The sequence below is a fragment of the Manis pentadactyla genome, chromosome 8 (assembly GCF_030020395.1).
Source record: "Manis pentadactyla isolate mManPen7 chromosome 8, mManPen7.hap1, whole genome shotgun sequence".
NCBI lineage: Eukaryota > Metazoa > Chordata > Mammalia > Pholidota > Manidae > Manis > Manis pentadactyla.
Genome location: NC_080026.1, coordinates 114298646 through 114323400, shown reverse-complemented (window position 1 = coordinate 114323400; position 24755 = coordinate 114298646). Strand labels below are relative to the sequence as shown.

The 24755-nt window shown below is 36.5% G+C and overlaps 1 protein-coding gene across 2 annotated transcripts in view; it reads right to left on the bottom strand.

Moving 5' to 3' along the window:
• Positions 1 to 17065, bottom strand: part of SLK (STE20 like kinase) — a 52839-nt gene extending 35774 nt beyond the window's left edge. For both annotated transcript variants that reach the window (XM_036898812.2, XM_036898813.2), the window contains exon 1: positions 16331 to 17065. In XM_036898812.2, coding sequence (XP_036754707.2) covers positions 16331 to 16480 — 150 coding nt within the window. In that variant the 5' untranslated portion in view covers positions 16481 to 17065. The remainder of the gene's footprint in view (positions 1 to 16330) is intronic.
• Between the last annotated feature and the right edge of the window lie 7690 nt (positions 17066 to 24755).

Below are 24755 nucleotides of genomic sequence, written 5' to 3'. Positions count from 1 at the left end.
ATGCACAGTCTGTAGGTTTTGTCAAATATAAAACTTGTATCCACCAATAAAATATCATACAGGATAGTTTCATTGCCCTAAAAATCCCCTGTGCTCTGCCTATTCACTCTCCCTTCTTCCTAACCTCTAGCAACCACTGATTATTTTATTGCCTCTATAGTTTTGCTTTTATAGAATGTCATATACTTGGAAGCACACAGAATGTATGTAGCCTTTTCAAATTGGTTTCTTTCACTTACTAACATGCATTTAAGCTCCTTCCCTATCTTTTCATGGTTTGATAGCTCATATATTTTAGCACTGACTAATAATCCATTATGTAGATGTGCCACAGTTTATTTATCCATTTACCTACTGAAGGTATCTTGGTTATTTCCAAGTTTTAGCAATTATGAATAAAACAGCTGTAAGCATTCATGCGGAAGTTTTTGTGTACACATAAGTTTTCAACCCCTTAGGGTAGATACCAAAGAGTACAATATGGTAAGAATATTTTAGTTTGGTAAGAAACTGCCAAACTGTCTTTCTAAAGTGGCCGTACTATCTTGGATGCCCACCATCAATTCGAATCAGAGTTCCTGCTGCTCCATATCCTCACCAGAATTTGGTGGTGTTATTATGGATTTCTGTCATTCTAATAGGTGTGCAAAGGTATCTCCTTGTTTTAATTTGCAATTCCCTAATGACAGATAATGTTGAGTACCTTTTCATATGCTTATTGGCCATCTGTGTATCTTCTCTGGTGAGGTGTCTGTTCAGATTTTGTTCCATTTTTTAATCAGATTGTTGGTTTTCTAACTGTTGAGTTTTAAGAGTTTTTATATATTTTGAGTAACAGCCCTTTATCACTTATGTCTTTTGCAAATATTTTTCCCCAGTCTGTAGCTTGTCTTTTCATTCTCTTAACATACTTCCTTTTAAAAGCCTAAACATAAATATTAACTAACACATGCTATGCTAAGTGCTTTATATGCACATAGGATAGTGTTTCAAATTGCAGGCTCTACTGGGTCAGACTGTTAAGAGTTCAAATTCTGATTTTGCCACTTATTAACTGTGTTGCTTGGAGCAATTTACTCCAACTTTGTAAGAATTAAGATTATATTTTCCAAGTGAAGAAAAAAAAACATATAAACATTTAACACAATGTCTGCCACAGACAGTAAGGATTCAAAAATATTAGCTGTAATTATTACTATTATTATTTATTCCTCACAACCCCATAGCTTATTATCCTTACTTTAAAGGAGGGTAAATAAACTTGGAGGGGTTAAAAAGACTTCCCCAAGGTCATATAGCTAGAAAAAGGCAGAATAAGGATTCAAATCCAGGTCTGTTTCCAAAGCTCTTTCTTTAACTTGATCATTACCCTTTCCAGTTTATCTATATATCCACCAGTTTGGTTATTTTTCCTTGTTTTTAGTGCTTTAGCTTTTCCATTTTCTTTCTTTGGTTGAATAACTTCTCACCTCCATTTATTAGAAATGAAAGGTTTCCAAATATGTAGTAGAAACCAAGATCATTTTTTTAAAAATTAGGAATCAGATATTAAAATACTAATTAGGTTGTTTTGGACATTTCAATATTATATTATGTTATCATCCAATAAAACTGCATCTATTACCTTAAAAAAAAAAAAGGCCCAAACTTTTAAAAGCCAATAATAATGTGTTTCAATAAATAATGTCTAAATCCCACTTTAAAGGATTTATAAGGAGATAATTTTACAGAATAAAAATTATGCATACACAAAAATTTCAGCAAAGCACTATTTACAATAAGAAAAACAGAATCAGCCTAAATGCCCATTAGGAGGAACACACTTAAATCATTCAGTATAGTTCTACAATGGAAAATTACGCAGCCATTAAAATTAATTGACTAATCAATTAATATTTCAGATGGAACAGTAGCTACAAGATATCACTAAGTGGGAAAAAGGCAATTTATTAAACATGAGAGATATGTAATTTTACAAACAACTACAGATCCATTTTCACATATGGATAGCTGCATAAGAAATATCTGGAAAGACATCAGTGAGGATGGTAGAGGTCAGGTGCTTTTGACTTTTTCTGTATTTTTCACATTGTTTGAATTTCTTTAAATGGACATCTTATTTTTACAGAAGCAATAAAGTGCTAAAAAAATCAATGGATGGGTGATTTCTTAGAGATCTATTACCTAATCTTGAAGATGATGGAAAAAAAAAAAAGAACAAAGCAGTTATCAGCCTGTTCCTGGGAATTTTCTTAAGTAGATTAGTGACATGCTTTATTTCCTTAGGAAGAAAGAGAGTGATTACTAATTAAGTAACCCTAGTGTTTAAGGCTCAGAGACTACATTTTAGATAAAAAGAACTTTAAACTGGTCTTTGCTACTACTCTAGAATATTCTAATCTATTATATTTTATCAAATCTAGGATGCCTTTTAAGATGTACCATTATCTTATGTTCCACTAAGGAAAGAAAAACTGCCAATTATACTACGACAATACTTTATCATTAGAATTTCTAAGTTACCCCTTTTTTAAGAGCTCTTTTGGACATATTTAGACAAAAATTGTTATTGTATATTATCCTTGTGCATACATAAAAAATTAAATACTTCTTCATAGTTAAGTTTAACTCTCTTCTGAATCACTTTTTCACTCAGTTATCTAATGCTATTTTTCCACACAAAATCATTCACTGACATAAAAGTTTTGGTGATGTAGCATTTCTTAAAAAGAGTGTCCCTTTTACTACTTAAAGGAGTAATTATCAGAATCTGGTTCTAGAGAACTCTGAATATCAAAAGTGAAATAAACTATGGTAAGTGTGTGAAAATATACTTTAAACAAATATAATGAATATAAAGTGCTAAAAAGAAACAACCTCATCTATCTACTACTGTCCCCAAAATTTTCTTTGAAGCCACTAACTCCCACTCTGCAATTATAATGCCATTACTTTCTTGATCTTGCCACAGGTGCTAAAAGATTTTTAAATAACAACCAGGACTCTCATTCTTTCTTCCAAAGGTCCTTAGTTAGTTTGCTAGTTGAAATATCAAAGGGTTACAACTGTAACACCAGGGATACAACTAAGTTCACAATGCACAGGAAATGACAGATATATCATGACTACCACTTGGCCAACACAGTAATAATAACGCATCAACCAATAAAAGACATGTCCCAATTTTAGAGATGCTAAAAAGTAAAAAGTCTGTCATAACTGGTGAAACACAACCTTAAGTTTGTCTAAGAAAGATACCACAGTTGAGCCAATAATAATTAGAATTCACGCTCCCATAAGTCAGGGGAAATAAGCCAGGGAAAGATAAGCCCTTCTCTGATCATTTTAATGTAATACTTTGGAAAGAAAAAGACCAGAGGAACTGTCCTTGAAAAGGAACACCATAAAATATGAGCCCTGGTAAGAGAACAAAGATTTGTGAGTAGAGTTAAAAGTTATCCTGCTTCTATGCTTCTACTGACGTCCTGAGAGATTTAAAGGTATGTTTTTTACTTGTGAGTGGAATGGCATAAAGGGGGAAAACATAACTAACACTAGATAATCTCTAAAGTTCTTTATAGTAACAAATTCCATTATCCCATTCCCCTGGATATACTGATTAAACCAACAATGGTACCATTTGGTTTACTATAAGTAATAAATTTAAGTTACATTAGAAAATACAGTGTCTCTTACATTATTGTTTGAAAATAACTTGATTACTCATCAGAATCTGGTTCTAAAGAATTCTGAAAATAAAAACTAAAATAAACATTGATAAGAGTGTGAAACTAAAAAATTCTAAATGTTAAAAAGAAATACAAAGTGTTGAAAAGAAGCAATCTCACCTACCTACTACCTACAAGCATGAAAATTCTTCACATAAAGACAATGAAATAACTAAACAAACGCTAATAAAAAGAAGAATGGAGTAACAAATATCCAGAGGTTAATTTAAAGATGATATAACTTCTACTGATAAAAAGTTTTCAAAGATAGTCATGATACCTTAAAAATCACTGTTTTTATTTTCATGAATCATAGTTTGGCCACTTTACATAAATAAATAGAGAACTACAGGGAAAAATAACTTATCTGAGTTTCCTGTACTAGTTTCATGTTCTAAATGAAATAGAGTAAAAACTATATCCTCTTATATTACTTTTGTTATAACAGTGGTTATTTCCTGCATGGTGAGAATGCAAGTAATTTTTAAAATTTCATTTATTTTATTTCTTCATTTCTACATTTTTCTAAGATTACATAAGTCATTCATAATGAGAAATATATTTTAATAAAATTCTCAGCTGGAAATTCAAAGACCAGCACAGAAAATAGAGATGACTTAAGTACCACAGAGGTGTTAGTCAAGCAAAAGGGGAAGGTGGGGGGGAAAAAAAAAGGATAAATACAATGGGAATCTTAAAGAAAAAGAATAAAGAGAGATGAATTCAATTACTTCCATAATCACTGAGATTTAATTTACTGATCTGGATGACTTAATCTTAAGGATGACTGCTCAGTGTATAAGGACACACAGCCATAACAAAATAGGAAAATTAAACCAAATACAGTTCATGAACATCCATTACATTCAAGGTATAGGGCAGAGTTACAGAAAACACAAATCCAACACTCCAGAGAAATCTGTTCTAGGAAAGAAATGCCATATAAGAATCTATTAAAGTTGAGCTATAAAGCTCAAGAACTGATCTGCTAAAAATCCATTCATTCTTTCAACACTCACTGAATGCCTTCTGTATGTCAGGCACTGTTCCAGATGCTGACAGTATAAAGAATACACAAAATCTCTGTTCCTGTGGCACCTGTAATTGTGAGGAGAGGGCAGACAATAGGCAAATAAATAAAATAGAGGGTATGTTAATGATTAATACTATGGGAAAAAAATAAGGCAATAAGAAAGATGAGAAGATGGGTAAGAAGATGGGAGGTATACAGGGAAGAGCATTTATTAGGCCTCACTGAGAAGGTGGTATTTGAGCATTATCATTAAAGTTCAATGCTTTTCAAGCTACGTAGTTAAACTGTAAATTTTAGTATTTAAAGAAATAGGGTACAAAAACCTCAAATTCTTTCAAGTATGCTATTCTATATAATAATTCATACTATTAGATGACATTATTCATTGAGCAATTACCTTGTGCCAAGCACTGTTCTCTGTACTCTCCATTTATTATCTTATTTAGTATTTGTATCAGTCAAGGTCCGGCAAGAAAAAGAAACCATGTTGATTCTTTTAATAAAGAGAAGTTAATATAAACAATTATTAACTATGTTGTTGACTAAGATACTAAAAAGATAAAGAACATGAAGGATCAGGGGATTAACAACTATAGGAAAGTTACTACCCCTAGAACAGGGAAGCCAAGGGAAGAGATTGAAATTATTAAAACTAAGAAGCTTGGAGGAAAGGTTCTGCAGCGCTGAAATCCAGAGCCCTGAGGAGAGTGTGGCTTAGCTGGTGCTAACATCTCTGGACTTGGAAGGGCTGGGGTACCTTCTCAGGAGAAGGGGCCAGCCTAATCAGCTCATGATGTGAAGGATTACGATGAGCTAGCTCTTTGACTGAATGGATTCAACTCCTGCCACACAAGGAATCTGCTGCTGCTGGTGTGAAGAACTTCCACTAGAAGGATAACCACAATAGGGAAACAGAGGCAGCCCACAGGAAACAAAGAGAAAGGTGCAAGGCCTTTCTTCCTCCTCCTTGCAGCCTCCCTCTAACATCCCTTACACACACACACACACACACACACACACACACACGCACATATTTCCTGTTTGCTATACCATCTGCAAGTAAGCTGCACTTCACTCCCAAAAAGTTCAGCATATGTCCAATAAGAACAGACATCTTCCTACATAACTATATAATTATCATGCCCAAAGAATTAAACATTTATATAATATCTAATATATACACATATTTGTTTCCTCAAATGCCTAAAAAAATCCTTTACTGCTTATATTTTAAAATTCTAAACCACTGATTTGTAGAACATCCCACTACATTGATTTATCTGATTATTTCTTCATTTCTAGATTCAGGTTAAATATTTTTTTACAAGAATGTCTGGTTATTCCTTCATTTTCAGATTCAGGTTAAATATTTTTTACAAGAACACTACATTTTCTGTTGAATTACATTAGAAAACACATAACGACAGTTTTCCTATTACTGGTGATCAATCTTAGGTTTCGTTACTTAATTAAGAAATTATCTACTAGATCTCTGTATTATAAAAGGTAGCTTCATCGGGTGATACTTTCAAACCATGCATATGTATCCTGTTTCTCCAAAACCTTTTCACACAATAATTTTAGCATCCATCAATAATCTCCACCTGAATTACTACAGTGTAGTTGCAAAACAGAACAGTGGTTTTTCCAATTTTATCAATCTTTACATATTAACTATCATTCTATTAATTGTTATTTTGTTGTCAATATTTTTGTTAAAATTGTCCTGAATACTCATTGAATGCCTTCTATATGTCAGCCACTGTTCCAGATGCTGAAAGAACACAGAAAATCTCTCTTTCTGTGGCACTTATAATTGTGGGCAGTAAATACGCAAATAAAATAAATAAAATGGAGGGTATATTAATGACTAGTACTGTAGGGGAAAAAAATAAGGTAATAAGAAAGATGAGATGGGAGGTAGTTAAGTTAAGACTTCAATGAGAAGGTGATATTTGAGCTTGTTGATGTAAATAAAGTTTAATGCTTTTGACATATTCCCATTAGTTTTGAGTATGTCACTGCTTCCTGGAGTATGATATTCCAGGGTTCTTTGGGAAAAAAATGACTAGTGAGGAGGCTTTTACTGTTCAGTTTTATCATTTTTGTACTTGACCACCCCAGACCTTGATAATCCATTTCCCAGTTCCTTTCAGTGGAGAATGATACTAAGAAACCAAAAGCGAGGGGTACTATATAGCATTATTTCTAGGCCTTTTCAGAGAGAATAGGAACACATACATATGTGTACGTGTATTATCATGAGTTCAAACTGAAACCTCCAATTCAGAACTTGACATCACACTTTTCCCCCATTCCAAGTTTATAACGCCCTTCTTTATCCCAGAGTCACAATCCTAGTTCCTAAAACATCAATATATTAATTCATTTGCTCTATCTTGTAATATATACAGAAGTAGTTTCAGAATTAGGACATTAATATCACTACTGATCTTATCCCTACTGATAACAACAAATCTATTTAATAAAGTTCAGGAATTCTTTGCAGTTTGGGGAAAAGGGCTGGGAAGAAAGGCTTTCATTTTTCAATTTCATCATTTTTTTGTACTGTTCAAAACTCTAACCAGATTAGTATCCCCTTGAGTTCTTAAAAATACTGCTAACAAAATTTATCTGAATGGTAGAATTATTTTAATAGATTCTTCTTTATACTTTGCCATATTTTCAAAATAATAGCATTTAAAATTTTAGAAATTGATAAAATGAACTTTGGAGGGTTTTTTTAGGGTGGGGGAGGGGAACAGAGACTCATATCAATCTAGGGAGAAAATTCAATTCCAGATGAATTGAAAGTAAAATTATTTAAAAGGGAACCCTCCTGGACTAGCAGTTACCAAAGGGAAGGGGTTGGGGAGGGGGTGGGGGAGAAGGGGATTAAGGGGCATTATAATTAGCACTCACAATAAAGGCAGGTCATGGGGAAGGCAGTACAGCACAGAGAAGACAAGTAGTGACTCTATAGCATCTTACTATGCTGGTGGACAGTGACTGCCATGGGGTGGGGGGGACTTGATAACATAGGTGTATGTTGAAACCACAATGTTACAATGTTGCTCGTGTATATCAATGATACCTTAATTTTTTAAAAAAGAGGAACCCTCCTTCCCTGTTGGTGGGGATGTGAATTAATGCAGCCACTGTGGAAAGCTGTATGGAGGTTCCTCAAAGAATTAAAAATAGAAATACCATACAACCTAGTAGCTCCACTACTAGTTTACCTGAAGAAAATTTAAAAATCTTTGATTTGAAAAGATAAATGCACCCCTACATTTATTGCTACATTATTTACAATAGCCAGGATACGGAAGCAACCTAAGTGTCCTTCAATAGATGAATAGATAAAGAAGATGTGGTACATACAAACAACGGAATATCACTCTGCCATAAAAAAGAAACTGCTATTTGCAACAACATGGGTGGACTTAAAGAGTATTATGCTAAGTGAAATAAGCCAGGTGGATAAAGACAAATACCATATGATTTCATTTATATGTGAAATCTAAACACACAAAAAATAAAACGAACAAAACAGCAATAAACTCATAGACACTGAGAAGTGAGGGGCAGTTATAAAGGGGGAGGGGTTGGGGTGAGTAGGTAAAATAGGTGAAGGGGATAAAGAGGCAAAAAATCTTTTTTAAAAAAAATTTTTTATTACGGTATGATTGATATACTCTTACGAAGGTTTCACATGAAAAAACAATGTGGTTACTACATCTACCCATATTACCAAGTCCCCACCCATACCCCAATGCAGTCACTGTCCATCAGTGCAGCAAGATGCCATAGATCCACTATGAAGAGGCACAAAATCTTAATCATAATATAAAGTAGTCACGGAAATCAAAGTACAGCATAGAGAATATAGTCAATAGTTCTGTAACATCTTTCTATGTTGACAGACAGTAAATATACTACTTGGGATGAGCATTTAATAATGTAGATAACTGTCAAATCACTAAGTTGTATACTTGAAACCCATATAATGTTGTAATGTTGTATATCAACTATACTCCAATTTTAAAAATAGTAAAATTCTTTATAACTTAACTATTAAAAAGTCTGGTTGGGGGTTGAAATCATATGGAGGGGGTTGGGGGAATAGGCAACAAGTAAAGACAATAAAGGGGTATACAAACTTCTAATTATGAAATAAACTAGTAAACAAAAATTTAAAGACAAATGTTTACCTAATTTCTGGGTGGGGAAGGCTTTTCTATGCAAAGCAAAAAAAAAAAAAAGTAACACATTGACAGATTTTGTAGAATAAATAACATTGTCTTTTATCAAAAAGCAGCATAAACTACAAGAACTAAACTAACTGCAGCATCTATGACAAAGTGCTAACTTCAAATCAACAAGAAAACAAACAACTATTTGAATATGGATAATGAGATGTTCTTTCAATGTCTAATCTCTCTAGAAATCAAAGAAATGGAAAATGAAATAAAACTCTTTTGCCTATCAAAAAAGTAAGTATTTTTTTAAAGGATAAGAACACTGAAAAAGGTTAAGGACCAAAGACATTGAAATAAACCATTGCTGCGTTGTTTAAATAGCTATAACCATGTACATATATGTAAGTACATAGAAAAATATCTGGAAACATATACATGAAACTGATGATAACAGTTGTATCTGTGGATAGAAAAGAAGGAACAGGAACTGGAGTAATAGTCAAAGGAGACCAACTTTAACAAGTTAATTTTTCCAATAAATAGAAATTCTTTGACATTTGCAAAATTAACATAAAAATAAGTTTTCAGAACCTTTCTAATTTCACAGTAAAATTAATAAATGATCACTTACTTTTCCCCTAATAACTTTTCTCCTAGGAATTTATCCTAAAGAAAAAATAAGTTTCATAGAAATATATACCATGTGTATATGGACATTTAATATATGATGGAGACACTGTAAAGCAGTAAGGAAAGGTTGATCTTGTCAGGAAATGGTACTGGGACAACTGGGAATCTACATAGAAAAAATGAAACTGTTGAGCAAAAGAAGCCAGATACAAAAGAACACATGTATGATTATATTCATATGAAGCCCCAAAACACACCAATAAATGGCAGTAGTCTGCATAAGAGATAATGGCAGCTTGATTAGTAGTACTGTGACAGTGAAGAAAGTAAGAAGGAGACAGATCCAAGAAATATTTAATGGATAGATTTAAGAGGCCTAAGGGATTGACTGAATTTGGTGGGTAAGGAAGCAGGAAGTGTTAAAAATGACCTCCAGGTCCCTGGCCTATGCAATCCATAGATGGAGATATCAATTACTGAATGCAAAACACAAGAGAAAGAAATTTGGGGCTGACATTATAAGTTCAATCAGTTTAGGTTTCGGATTTTTTGTTTAAGAAATCTGTGAAGTATCCAGGTATCTCTAATATAGTTGGAGGCACGCATATGGAGTTCAAAGGGGAGTTGGGACAGAGACATAAACTGCATTTACATGTTAACAGAAGTCATGGAAGAAGACGGGCTCTCATAAGAAAAGAAGAGGGCCTAAACCCAAGCCCTGTGAAATCCCAACACATAAAAGAGAGAAAGAAGAAGGGCTGGCAAGAGTCTGAAGAATACACATACAGGTGGGAGTAATATCACGAGTGTGGTGACTTAAAAGCCAAAAGAAGAGCCTTGTAAATGAAAGGATGATAAATATCTTAAATGCCCCTGTGAGGTCAAGCACAATGGTAAGTAAATATCCAGTGAATTCAGAGAAATGGAGACTCCTGAGACCAAAGCAAGAACCATTAATTTGGTGTAACAGGGGGAAGGGGTCAAATAAATAATATAAGAAAATGTCACAGATCCAAGGGCCATGGGTCTTTGGATTGAGTGGATTAAACAAGAGCCAGACAAAATTAAAGGGGAAAGGGGATAAGAAACCTTTATCAAAATACATCACCATGAACAAGAGGTAAAAAGAAAATCCTAAAAGCTATCAAGAGAAAAAGGTCACAAAGGAACAGGAAACAAAATGGCATCAGACTTTCAAAAGCAACATCTGAAGCCAAAAGATAATGAATGGAAAAAATCTGTAAAATTATAAGAAAAACTTAATTTTGAACTAGAATTCTGTAACTAAACTATACTCAAGTATGAGGTAACAAAGACGTATTCAGACAAGCAAGGTCTTTAAAAATGTTCCTTCCCCCTCCTACACTGTTGGTGGGAATGTAAACTGGTTCTACTGCTGTGGAAAGCAATATGGAGGTTGCCCAAAAAAACTGAAAATAGAAATACCACAGTGACCCAATAATTCCACTCCTAGGAATTTACCCAAAGAAAACAAGATCCCTGATTTGAAAAGACATATGCACCCCTATGTTCACTGCTGCACTATTCACAATAGCTAACATATGGAAGCAGCCTAAATGTCCATCAATAGATGAATAAAGAAGATGTAGTACATATACATACTGGAATATTATTCAGCCATAAAAAGAAGATATCCTGCCATTTGCAACAACATGGATGGAGCTAGAGGGTATTATGCTCAGTGAAACAAGCCAAGCAGAGAAAGACAAATACCAAATGATTTCACTCATTTGTGGAATATAAAAACAAAGCAAAACAGAAGGAACAAAAAAAAAGCGGTAGACTCATAGACACAGAGAGGGGACTAGTGGTTACCAAAGGGGTAGGCTTGGGGGGACGGAGAAGGGGACGCTATGCTTCACAATCACAACATAGGTGGGTCACTGGGATGGTAGAACAGCATGGGAAATACAATTAATGACTCACACCTTACTACGTTGACAGACATTGACTGCAATGGAGGGGGTGAGGTCTTGATAATATGGGTTAGTGCTGAACCACTGTTTTGTGTATGTGAAACCATCATATGATTGTGTATCAATGATACTTCAATTAAAAAAATGCATCCTCCATGGATCCCTTCTCAGAAGACTTACTGAAGGTTGTACACCTTCAGTACAAAACAGGAAGGACATCCCATTAGAAAAAACAAAGAATTCAAAGTACTCTTGAAGAAGTTTGACCTCCCAAGACTTCTAGGGAGAAAAATTATAACCCATTATTGAGAGATACTAAAAAAGACCTAGAGATAAAACATGCTTTAATAGGAAGACTCAATTATCATCATGATGTTAATTTTTTCAAAGTCAACTTACAAATTCAATGAAACCCCTCCAGAAAAAAATTTTTGGTGAAACTCAAGCTAATTCTAAAATGTATATAGAAGCACTAAGAGTCAAGAATTTACTAGACACTGCTGAAGATCAAAGGAAAGTCATATTCTAGCAGAGATTTATTTTAATGCTTTCCTAATAAGACTGTGGGATACTGAAACAGGAATAGACAAACATCAATGAACAGAAGAGAGATCGCAGAAACAGACACATGTTAATATAATGGACAGGACACTATAAAACAATAGGAAAATAGTTTCCCCTTGTTGATGGGTTCTAGGAAAACTGGGTATTCATATGGGGGAAAAAATTAAATTGGACCCCTACCTCACACCATTTACAAAAACCTATTCTAGGTGTATTGTAGACCCATTAAGGTAAAATTACAAAGTTTTTAGAAAATAAGATAGGAGTTTATCTTCATGTTCTTGGGTTAGGAAAGAATTTCTTAAAATACAATCAGAAAGTATTAACTAAAAAGGAAAAAATTGATAAACTGGGCCACATTAAAATATAAGAACTTCCTGTTCATAAAAAGATGTCATTAAGAAAATGAAAAGAGAAGCCACAGAATGAGAATATTTGTAATAACCATAACCAGCACATGGTTAAAATCCAGAATACACTGCAAACAAGAAAAAGACATCCAAAAGGAATATGAACAGACCTGAACATAAAACAAGAAATCCAATTTACCAACAAAACTACAAAAATAATTGCTTATTAGGTACCAGAGAAAGATGAATTAAAACCATAATAAAAATATAACATCAGATTGTCAAAAATTAAAAGTTCTGACAACAATCATACTGTTAAAAATTCTGACAATACCAAAAGTTGCCAAAGATGCAGAGCAAGGAAATTCGAGTACACTGCTGATAGGACTATAAATTAGTATAGTTTGGCATCATCTAGTAAAATTAAAGATACACTATCCTACAACCTAGCAATTCTAATTTTGAGTTAAGTCTTGGTGAAAGTCATGCATATATGCACCAGCATTGTGTATAAAAGCTAAAAACTGGAAACAATCGATACAGCCATTAATACACGGCAAATAATGGGTGACAGAATCACAAGTGGACCTCTATGCAACAATGAAAATGAACGAACTACAGCTCTAGACAATAAAGATGAACCTCACAAACATAATGCTTAATTTGCAACAGGAAAAAAGAAAAAGAAAGAAGAAACCCTCAGTATGACTCCAGTTCAGGTGCAACAAAACTAAATTTATAATGTTTAGGGATACAGACCTAGCTGGCAAGCCATAAGGAAAAGCAAAGAAATTGATAGCTTAAAGATAGGACCATGATTTTCTTTAGGGAGAGAGGGAAACTTTCAGAAAGAAGGCTGGAGGGATTCTGGGGTGTTGGCTGATGGCTGTTAATACAAAAATTCCTTGACTGATGGCTGTTAATACAAGTTCACTTTATTATTTGCTAAATGTACATATATATCTTTATACTTTTCAATACAAAGATTATATATTTCACTATTTTTTAAAAGGCACACACCCATCAGTGCCATAAAAAGAATGACTTTCAGCCAGGACAGTTCAGCTTCTATTCAATATATAATTTTATGTCATTCTTTTTTTTTCTTGTTAAAAGCAACAGGAATCTAAACATAAAACATTTTGAGGAATATTACATATCTTAATTTATATGTCAAATAACACTACATTAAAAAGAGAAAATGAACTTAAAATAGGTAAGATTTTCAGGCAGAAATAACTGTTACACAGTTGTGTAGTACTGGATGGAATGTAATATAACTATATGATGGAAAATGTTTCATATAAACTAAATACACAAGACGATTGCCTATTTACAATTTAATCTTTGTAACAGTTACTAATTTCCATCAGCAAAGGATAATTATAATCAACTTTAGAAAGTTTTCTACTGAGCACTACATACAATATTAAGATTTGATAGCTTTTTCCCCTACACAGAGTAAGTTTATAAATTTAAAATTTCTAGAGAATCTTGGAAAACTAACTTTCAGAAATAAAAGAGGCAAACAATCAGATAAGTTTACATTTAAAATTTTCTTTTTAAAAAATCTGCGTCTATTTCTTTAAAGTACAGAATAGTGAAATGGAAAAGATTTAACGAATTCATGCTCTTCAAATATCACACTAAAATAGTCATCAGGCCCACAAAAATAATGCTTGACACAATTTTATAGTGTTCAACTACACAGAGTAAGTCTCTTATTTTTCAGAAAATTTTCAATTGATGTCTCACTAAAGGAAAATACATTACACTTTGCAGAGTCATTAAAGAATTAAATCATGGAGCATTGGCGTGTCCACACAATCTGCCTGCGCCATGGGATACCAAGAAAGTGGTTTACTATCTTCACAGATCCTTTTTCCAATCCTCTCTCATATTTTGCTTCTGAGCTTTAGATGTAGTAACAATGCTTTCTACCATTTCTATGTGTCTTAACATTTATTAGCTCCTTTAATTCTCACACACTAAGGAGCAGGTCTTATTGATGAAGAAATTGAGACATGGAATGTTTAAGTAACTTACCCAAGGTCACAGGCTGCTATTGAAGGAGCCAAGATATAATCCAATTTCAAAGCTCATGTCTTAATACTACACTGTTTCTATCTGATAAAACATTTATATCATGAAAACTGCTCATAAGCACCTACCACCTTTTAAATTCTAGATGCCTTGAGGATTTATTTTTGCATTTCCTAGATAACTGTATACTCAACAGAACATTAATGGGTGAAGGAATCTAAAAAACATTTAAGGGAATCTATGATAATTTTCCAGCTAAGACAACGGAGGTCCAGAGAAGTTAAATGTTCTTTCCAAGACCACAAAGCTGGTTTGTAATAGCTAGCACTAAAACACAGTTCTTGACTCCTGGGATGATCTCCCCACTGCACAAAAACCTTTCCTACCACACATCTACTGTAGCTCTTGCTGAAATCCTCCACACAAGCACTAAAATTTACTTTGCCAACTTTCACCGCATTCAAAAGCACTCACATGTAGGTAATAGACATTCTTTCAAATTAACAAATAGAGAGATGCACTATATATTAAGGCAATACATGAATCCAAATGTAAATAGTAATTTTGACCCCCAATCTTATCATAAAAACATAAACATATTAACGATAACATGTGACAAGTGCTACAGCAGCCATGTGAACAACTGTGTTTTGAAAGCACACAGAGACGGGTGGCTATTTCAGCCTGAGTAAAGAATGAGGACTAGGGGCTGTGCGATGCATTTGAGGCAGGGCAAAGGCAGACATCCGATAGTACTTAGAAAGGAGGAAGAGTGCTATCCTTTCTACCAATGGACATTAAAGTAAAAAACAATAGTAAATAAGGGGTCAAAAGACGTGAGCCAAATCTAGCCTGACTCATGTGACTTTGAACAATTTCTGAGTCTCAGTGTCTCTTTTTTGAGATGTGGATACTCCGGTCCTGCTTACCTCACAGGACTTTCGTGGAGGCCAAATTATGTGAGCTTTAAAAATGGTAGAGTCCCGTATAAACATCAGTTATTTATGTTTTCACTTCTAGGCAACTCTGTGGGTCCTTCCCCCTAAACTGTCTCATAAAAACCTCACCCTTCAGGATGAAAATATTCCAATGACATCATTCATATACTCCTCATGAAATAACAAATAGTTAACATTAATGCCTTCAGGTTAAAACATCAAACTTCAATCTACTTAAGTAAGTATATAAAGCTGTGATTTTTAAATTTCTTAAGTGGTGGTATTCACTTCTACTCAATGCTTACTATAATTACATTTAGAAGCTAGTACTAGATGCATGTTTTCTTCTGGAAATATTCTTATCAGAAATCCCATTCCATTTCATAGTATGTTGTCAAGCACCCACCTCAAGAATAGCCTACAAGTAATAATAACTTTGCTCTCATCCAGGAGACTGGTTATGCATTAGCTGTAGATAAAACCAAATACATGCCCTGGACCCTAAAAAGGGAAGTGTTTTAGTACAAGCATAGATATAATGCAAACAGCTAGTAGACAAATATAAGTCCACTTCAAAGTATGAGTTTTTTATTTAAAATACTTTACAATCATCACCAGACTCCTTCAAAGAATGCCCTCATTTCCTTTAAAGTATGAAGTAGACTGTATAACCTTGCCGACCCCTTAGCAATCACTCTTTACATTCAGGCCCCGTTTTGTTCAACCTTAAACTCTACTGTCCAAGGTACTTCTTGGATGATAACCTAAATGAAGTTCTGATGTACGTTTACTAAGTCAAAACTAGGGGCCAGAGTCAGGAAGGGGACAACAGGAGGGAGAAATCCTCGTGCCGCTCGGGCCAGTGGCCGTTTTCTTGCAAGTGCAACTTCCCGCCCTCTCCCTCTTACCTTGTACACTTTCCCAAAGGCTCCGTCGCCCAATTCTCCTATAATTTCCCAAAACTCCTCGGGGTTCAGGTCCCTCTTCACATGTTCATACTGCTTCTTCTTCTTCTCGCTCCCCAACTTGAAGATCTTACGGAAATTGAAGAAGGACATTTTTCCTCCCAACAGAGTTCCTTGCACTTAAGGACTGAAAACAACAATAAAAGGCAAAGTTTCTCCTCCCTCGTCTGCTGCGCGGGCCCGCAGGGCGGCGGCGGGCACGGGCTCTCCGGGCTCCCGCCGTTCCGGCCCGGCGTCCTCGGGGAAGGCGGGGCGCGACCTGGGCTCCGGGCCGCGGGGTAGGGGGGGCAGCGTGGGCAGCCGCTCCGCCGAGCCCGGCCCGCGGGCTGCGCGGTGGGCGCCTCGCCCCAGGCCGGCCCTCAGGGGGCGGCACCTGCCTGACGCCCTTCCCCACCCGGCCCTGCCCGACGGGTCCGGCTGTCCTGACGGTCTGGACGCCCGCAGCAGCCGGGGCTTAGGCCCGCGGCACGACGAGCCTCCAGGGGCGGCGGCCACCACGGGCGAGGGACGCAGCCGGCGGCCTGTTGGGCGGGCGGTCGGCAGGCCGCGCTCTCCTGCCTCGGGCTGCGAGCCCCAGGTCGGCTCCGCAGCCGTCGGCTCCCGCGGCGTGAGGCCCGCGCGTCCCCTGGGCTCTGGGGCGCCGCCGCTGCCTTGCTACCTCCCCAGCCCACACGGCCTGGGCCCGAAGCGCGCACGGACGCCGAAGCCGCAGCGCGCCCACGCGCTCCCCCGGCGGCGCGCCCTGCTCACCGCGCGCTCGCGCAGGGGCGTCCCCTCTGGCCCCGCGCACGCGCATTGAGCTCAGCTAGCTGGCGGGTCCTGAGCGCCTGGCTGGCGCCTGGCGCTGGTGTCACATGAACGCTAGCGTTGGTCGCTCCTCGACGATTGCAACCCGTGTGCCCTTCAAGTCCCAAATCCTTGCCCGCCCACGACTTTGGTGGAGTTACCCCCCTGCGCACGACTCTACTGGTTATGCTAGCGGATGTTGTCTCCATTCTGGATTTGGGAAAATTTGTAAGGAGTGAAAGTTGAGCTGTCCTGGTTGGAGCCCGAAAATGGCCTTTTTCGCTCTCAAACTGATCCCGGAGTGCAGTGACAGGGGAGTATGTATGGTGGCTGGAAGCGAGTCACAGCTTACCAGCTCCGTGACCTTGGGCGAGTAACCTCTCCGAGCTTCAAGTTTCTTTGTTGTGAAATGAAGATCCTAACAGTCCCTGTCTTGGGGATTGTGGCCAGGAGTAAATGCAGCAATGGATGTACGCCCTTTGTACGGTTCCTGCACCGACAAAGGCTTAATTTTAATTCTCTCAGCCGTTGTTACAGCCATGCAGGTAAGATAGACATAGATACGTAAAAATTGTGTAAGCCCACTTCTAGACTGATGGCCGAGACTCTTCCTTGGGGGTCATCTACCTCATCCTGGCCATTTTCACAGGCATAATCCTGGTGCCACCCTTCCTGAGTCCATCCAAACAACTTTCTAAGGCCTTCTCTTCTTGACCAGCCTCCAGCCCCCCTTGTACAGCACTAATGGAAGACTACTTGGTGGGGCGAAGTGGGCTTTGACTCGAATCTGTCAGATGGTGACCTGCCTTCCTCTCCTCCACCGGAAGGAAGATCTTTCAGGGCAGCGACTTGTTGCACATCATGGTATCCAAGAACTTGACTACCAACGTTCCTGCCATATAAAAGGAAGGCAGATCCCCTGAAAGACTGAGTGAAGGTTATCTGGAGCAGAGACCATGTTGCTGTCTACATGATGCCCATGTAAGTCCCCAACCATTCCCCTCCAGCACCAAAATGGCATAACAAACCCTCTGCCAGTAAGAGGGTTATGATGGTTTCATTTCTCAAGTTCCCTCTATATTTTAAAATAGCTTTATTGAGGTATAATTGATATACAATATATTGTACATATTTAAAATATACACTTTTATATTTTGACAAATGTATACACCTGTGAACAATACCATAATTAATCTACTTTAATTAGTATTTGTTTAAGTGGCACTAGATTGTAAAGGTAATCCATTCTCATTGTGGAGAATGAAGAAATGCACAATGAATAAAATTAGAGGTACTATATATAATTCTACCATCCAGAGATAACCATTGATAAGATTTTATTATATTTCCAAACAGGGTTTTTTGGCTGTGTTAATTTTTTTTTACATGGATAAAATTATACTACATATAAAGGCTTGTATCCTGTACTTTTCATATTCTGCCATGATTACTAATTGTTTTCTCCCATCATGAGATATTTAGAGTGCTTACAACTTTTCTCTACTCCAGATAAAACATTGATAAGTATCTTTGTATCTTTGTTCACAAATTGCTTTCCACATATATAATTATTTCCTTAGGATAAATTACCAGAAGTAGATTTGGGTCAAAGGGTATAAATCTGTTTCCTTTTTTGTTCTTTTCAAAATAGAAAAACCTTACTGTTTTCTCAAACTAAAAGTGTAACCTTGTTGTAAATTAATTCAAATAATACATGAATGATAAACTAGGAAGCTGTCTGTAATTCTCTCCTGCTTACCCCCTACTCAACTTCACCACCAACCTAACCACTGTTAAAAGTTAAGCTTATGAGCGTGAGAGAACTTTTAGAGGTACAAAAATGTTCTAAAATTGGATTGTGGTAATGATTGCACAACTGTATACATTTACTAAAAATCATTGGATTGTATATTTAAAATAGGTGAATTTTATAGTATGTGAATTATACCACAATAAAGCTGCTTTAAAAAAGTTAGATATAAATATATATGTATAGGTATATAATTAGATTTTTTTATACATATACTTTTTTAATATGAAAATAGTATCCACTGTGGATCCTGGACATCTTTGCATGCCAGCACAAATAGGTCCATCCAATCCTTTTAAATAGGTGCATAGAGTCTCTAGGTATATAGCTCTGCCATAATTTATTTAAACATTTCTCTATTAGTAGACATTTAGGTGGTTTCCAAGTTTTTGTCATCATAAACAACACTGCGGTGAGCATGCATACACAAGCATCTTTGTGTATTTGTTGGATTATATTTCCTTAAGATACAGTTCAAGATGTGGGATTGCTGAGTCAGACTATATTCAAGAAGGTTTTACCTGTATTGCCAGATTGGTCTCTAGAAAGGTTGTACTAATTTATACTCCTACTAACAATGTATGAGTGCCAGTTGTACCACACCCTCAATAGCACCCAGTCATTATGCCATCCTTTTAATCTTTGCCAAGCTGATGGCCCAAAATAACCTCTCATTTACAATTCTCTGATTATTAGTGATGAAACACATTTTGATATGTATATTGGCCACTTTTATTTCTTATTTTATGAATTGCCTCATTGTATCAATGAATACTTCCAAGTAATAGTTATGCATTATTGTTAGTATTGTCTAAATGAGGTGATCAAGTCTAACATACTGTGGTGAAATCATCATGGAGTACAAAACCTTATACATTTTTTCCGTGAAGTTATAGCCACAGAAATTATTTACTAATACCAGGTGAGATGTCATTTAGACAGATTCAGATTTTCCCAGTAATGCCCATGATGTCTAGATGTTTATGTTATTTGTAAATCATAGTTTGGCTTCCTTGAGTTTTTAAACCTTTAAAAGTGAAGTTTAACTAGTGGCCATGTATTCATTTTATATACAACTTTTTGGCTCCACTCAGCTTAAAAATAGTTTAAGACATTCTCACCAACAGCTTGGTGGAGGAAGAACTAGCTTCACAGTTTACCAGGTAACTAAACTGCATGGATAAGGATATCATTAAAATTGAGTATATATTGAGTGCTTATGACATACCAGGCACTGTGCTAAGTGGTTCACACACATCATCTCATTTAAACCTCATATGAGCCCCATGAGGTAGGTACTACGGTAACCCCTGTGTAAAAGCGAGGGAAACTAAGACAGAGTTAAATAGCACAGTCATGGCCTCAGATAATAATGGCAGATTTAAACTTGAATCTGGATCTTGGTAAGCCAACTCCCTACCATTTAACAGTTCCACTGCGACTGTCTCCGTAACCTTACTGAGCCTCCGTAATAGGATTGCTGACACTGCTATTTCTTTCTCCTTCCCTTGTTAACTTAAAAACATAGTACTATTGCCACTGTTAGCTCCCCAGTATGTACGTGTATGAGTATGTGTATGTGGGTATATGTGCGTATGTATGTTTATATATGAAGCTGTATGTGTATATGTGTGAGTGTGTGGAAGAGTGTGAAAGTGTATAATGTGTGTTTGTGTATGAGCATGTGTGTATGTATGTGAATATATATGTGTACCCTATATATATAGGTATGTATGTGGGTATATTTGTGTGTGAGCATGTGTAAATCTATGTGTGTGTTTCTTCCTCTAGACTGAGAGCACTTTGAGAGGATGGACTGTGTCATGTTCATCCTTACATCCTGCATCTAATCCAATGTCTTCCTATTCTATGAATTTTTGTTTAATGATGAATGAAATGAAAGAAGTCTATACCTAGTAAAAGCAAATTACATGTCAATTCCTTTCCCCTTCCTTATTTCTAATTCAGGCAGTAAATTTACTAGTAAATTCTTAAAATGCTACTGCATAGGTTGGTTACATGGAACCAGCAAATTCCTCTGGTGTACAAGTACTCTGTGATGTAAATACAATTTTCTGTCCTTATGGAGTTATACTTTTAGGAAGGAATTTTTCAGGTATTTTAGGAAAGTAACCTGCAATGACAGTTGACCATTACGACAATTTTGCTTCTGAAATAGGATTGTGTGCCATTCAGAAAATTCCAAATCAGATTTTGGTCATTTTTTTCCTATTTAAAAAGTAAACAAATTACCTTATTTAAGCTACTTTTGTTTTAAGAAGGAAATCTAAAAATCCTCCCTCCTACTTCATCTCTCTTTCTGCGTCATGCAGACTTGTTACACTGACTCCCACTCTCTCCTCATCCTAGATACTTCTGCTGTAATGAATCATAGCATTTGGCAGTGTAATGACAAGCCTTAACGCATTCAAATCTTAAGAAATTAAAAATTAAAAAGCATACAGACACACTTCTTTTACAAGTGGTGTTCAAATTCCAGTTTAAAAATCTAGACACCATAAGATCTTTTGAAGTTTAAGGGCTTGAATAGACAATATTTCTTTCATTCAGATGTTAACTAGCTGTGGTACTGAAGCAACCAGCCCTTTGGGATTGATGAAAGCCTCTGCGCTCTTCTTCTGCTCCATGCTTTTATGTATTTACATTTCTTCTATCTTTGTTTCTTATGACATACGTTGGATGTGATGGTTCTGTGTACTGGCTCAAAATTATTTGTCCTGTCATTAACTAGCTCTGTAGGCAAGTCACTACTCTACACTTTGAGGTTTACATGAGTCTCACGTTTAACAGAGGTGCCCTTCAGGGAGGTAAGATTTCTATAGGAGTTTGTTTCTTCAAAATGATCATAGGATCTCTAAGAGCCCTTGCAAATGTAAAATTCTGTTTTCACTGTACCTCTAACTTAGCTGCCTTATATACAAAAAAATTGTGTCCATTTTTCTGACACAATTGTGGTAAATAAATGCAGTTAGGAATTTCAAAAAGAAGGGCATGCCTGTCAAAAGTCATGGAGGATCTTGTTTCCCCTAAAAACTATTCTTGGGAGAATGCTTAAGAAAGTTATTTGGTGAGATGAGAGAGCCTGCCACATGCACTGGGGAAGAGGAGGGCTTTTTTCAGAGTAATGTCAGACAGTTTGGCTATGTTCCAAACAAAACGTTCAGGTTTTCCTTGTAAAGAAAGAACATCCCGGTCCTTACTACCATCTTGTATCTTCCTCATTTCCTCTTGCAATCCTTCAGAACGTAGCACCTCTCCAAGTTTTTAATGGAGAGGTTGTAACTGTGCATTCAGTTGCACAAAGCTCTCTCAGCAATTACAAACCATAATATGTGGCTTACTGCAGTAAATTATTAACACAATCATAGGACACTGCCTATTTGTCTGGGAAATCACAATCTTTTCTGTTTCCAAGTCTCGTATTTCATTTCTGCATGAGGAAACTAACCAATATAGATTCCTATTAAAAGCATATGTACTCTCAAGCTTTTCTCCATGTGAAGTTCATAACATAGCCATGTCTAACAAAAATGAACAATTTATTTGTGATTGAGGATTCAGCTGAATTTTAAAAATGTGTATATTCCTGAGTTGACTCTTTACATTACTAATTAGAATTGCTACCTTTCATTCAGTCCTTCATTCAACATAGTCTGTTTTCTACCATATGCCAGGCAATATCCTAGGGACGGGGGAATCAGAAACAAAACAGACTTAAAAAATCCCCTCAAAACCTGCAGCCTCTTGGAACTTACATTCTAGGTGGTTAAGTGGGATTTAGACAAATAATAAAGAAGAAATATAATCTTCTAACCCAGTGACTCTCAACTAGGGATGATTTTGCCTACCTCATCCCCCCTGGATATTTGGCAAATTCTACAGACATTTTTGGTTAGCACAACTGGGTGATGAAAGTGCTACTGGCATCTGGTGGGTAGAGTCCAGGAATGCTGCTACACACCCTCCTGTGCGCAAGACAGTCCTCCTCCCCACCTCCAATACAGAATTTTCCAGCTGAGATTGGGAAACACTGTACTAATCTTCAGTATTAGAAGTGAGGATTTGCTTACTCTTGAGGGGGTAATGCCTGGAAGAGGGCTTAAGCAGAGGCATCTTCCAGATGCTGACTGCGTGGGTAAGTTTATTATGCAAAAATTCACTAAACTCTACTTTCTGATTTGTGCATTTTTCTATATATAACATATAGCCACTATATCCCTTGAAATTCCTTCCATCAAGAGGTGAGGGGTCTATATCCCCTCCCCTTGAATCTTGGATCTGTGACTGCTTAACCAATATAATACAGTAGGAATGACACCATGGCCGTTTCCAGGTCCAGAATGTGAGAGATTAGCAGTTTCCACTTCTTGTCACTTGGGACACTCACTCTAGAAACACAAGCCACCATGCTCTGAGGAAGCTTAAACAACCCATGGAGAGGCCCATGTGGAGAGACCTGTGTGGAAAGGAACAGAAACCCAGGCCTTCAATCCTGGTTGAGCTCCCTCCTTGAAAGCCAGAATCAGCTTGCCAGACATAGGAGTGAACCGTCTTGAAGTTAATCTTCCAGCCTCTAGTCAAACTGCTCCAGCTGACATCAAGTGGAGAAGAGCCAGTTCTTCCCCACTGAGCCCTGCCCAAATTACTACAGAGTTTTTAATGGGCTAATGTGTTTTGTGTTTTGCACAAGAATATCCAGTGTTTCTCAAACATTTTTAACCCCAGAATCTGTGTAGTGCCATCTTGCAAGATTGGTGTTCAGTGGGCCAATACTTTAAGAAAACCAGGCTAAGCTTTCGGTAAATAAGTAACTGAAATACACATTAAATACTAAATTAAAATTTCAGAGTTAATAGCAGGATATTTTTAACTAGAAAATTTATACATAATATTCTTGATCCTGATAATGAAGTGAAACACCATAAATTTGCCTAATGAAAATGTCCTAATTATTTGAAAATTTTTAATGGTAGTTAAAAAGCTTAGATGACATCTCAGTAGTTATTTCATAGTCCCTGGAGGTCATAATCAATGGTCACATATGTTAGAAAAAAACAACCTAAATTCTGTTTTTATTGAGAAAGTAATAGTAGCAATGTATACTCCAATGTAGATTGGCATGTTATAGAATGCTTTCCATGTTTCCTGAAATTCTCACTTGAACTATACAACATACTTCTAATATACTGATACAAAGTTGCCTAATTATTTGTCTAAGACTTAAAAACAGCATTGGACAAACAAAAGTGGATAAATTGAGTAGTTATATCCTGTTTCATGTCTAGTCTAACTCAAGTTTATTCTTTATTGTCATCATCCAAAATCTAATAGAGATTTTGTTTTGGTTGTTTTATCAAAGACCAAATCCCACCCTGCCCACCCTCCTAGTCCCCACATACTGTTCCCCTATGTCTTGACTCAAAAGTATCACTTTAGCACAAGGGAATTTTGAAATAAAAACCATAATATCAGAGCACAGTATTGTGCAGGCTAGGATACTGACCAGTTTCCCAGTACCCGTTGTCATCACTCTCCTATAGCCCTGGAGACCCTCTACTAGAACCTAACCTCTGGAGACTGAGTTCTCCTATCAGTCTTCTTTATTCCACTGTCACCCTGGATCACCTGTGCCTTGATTTCCCTCCCATGACCTTGCTACCAAGTCTTATCCTCCCTGTTCTGGACCTGATTGCTGGAAGCATTATTTCTGTTTGAACTTTCATGTTCAAGCTGTGCTGACTATAATCACCT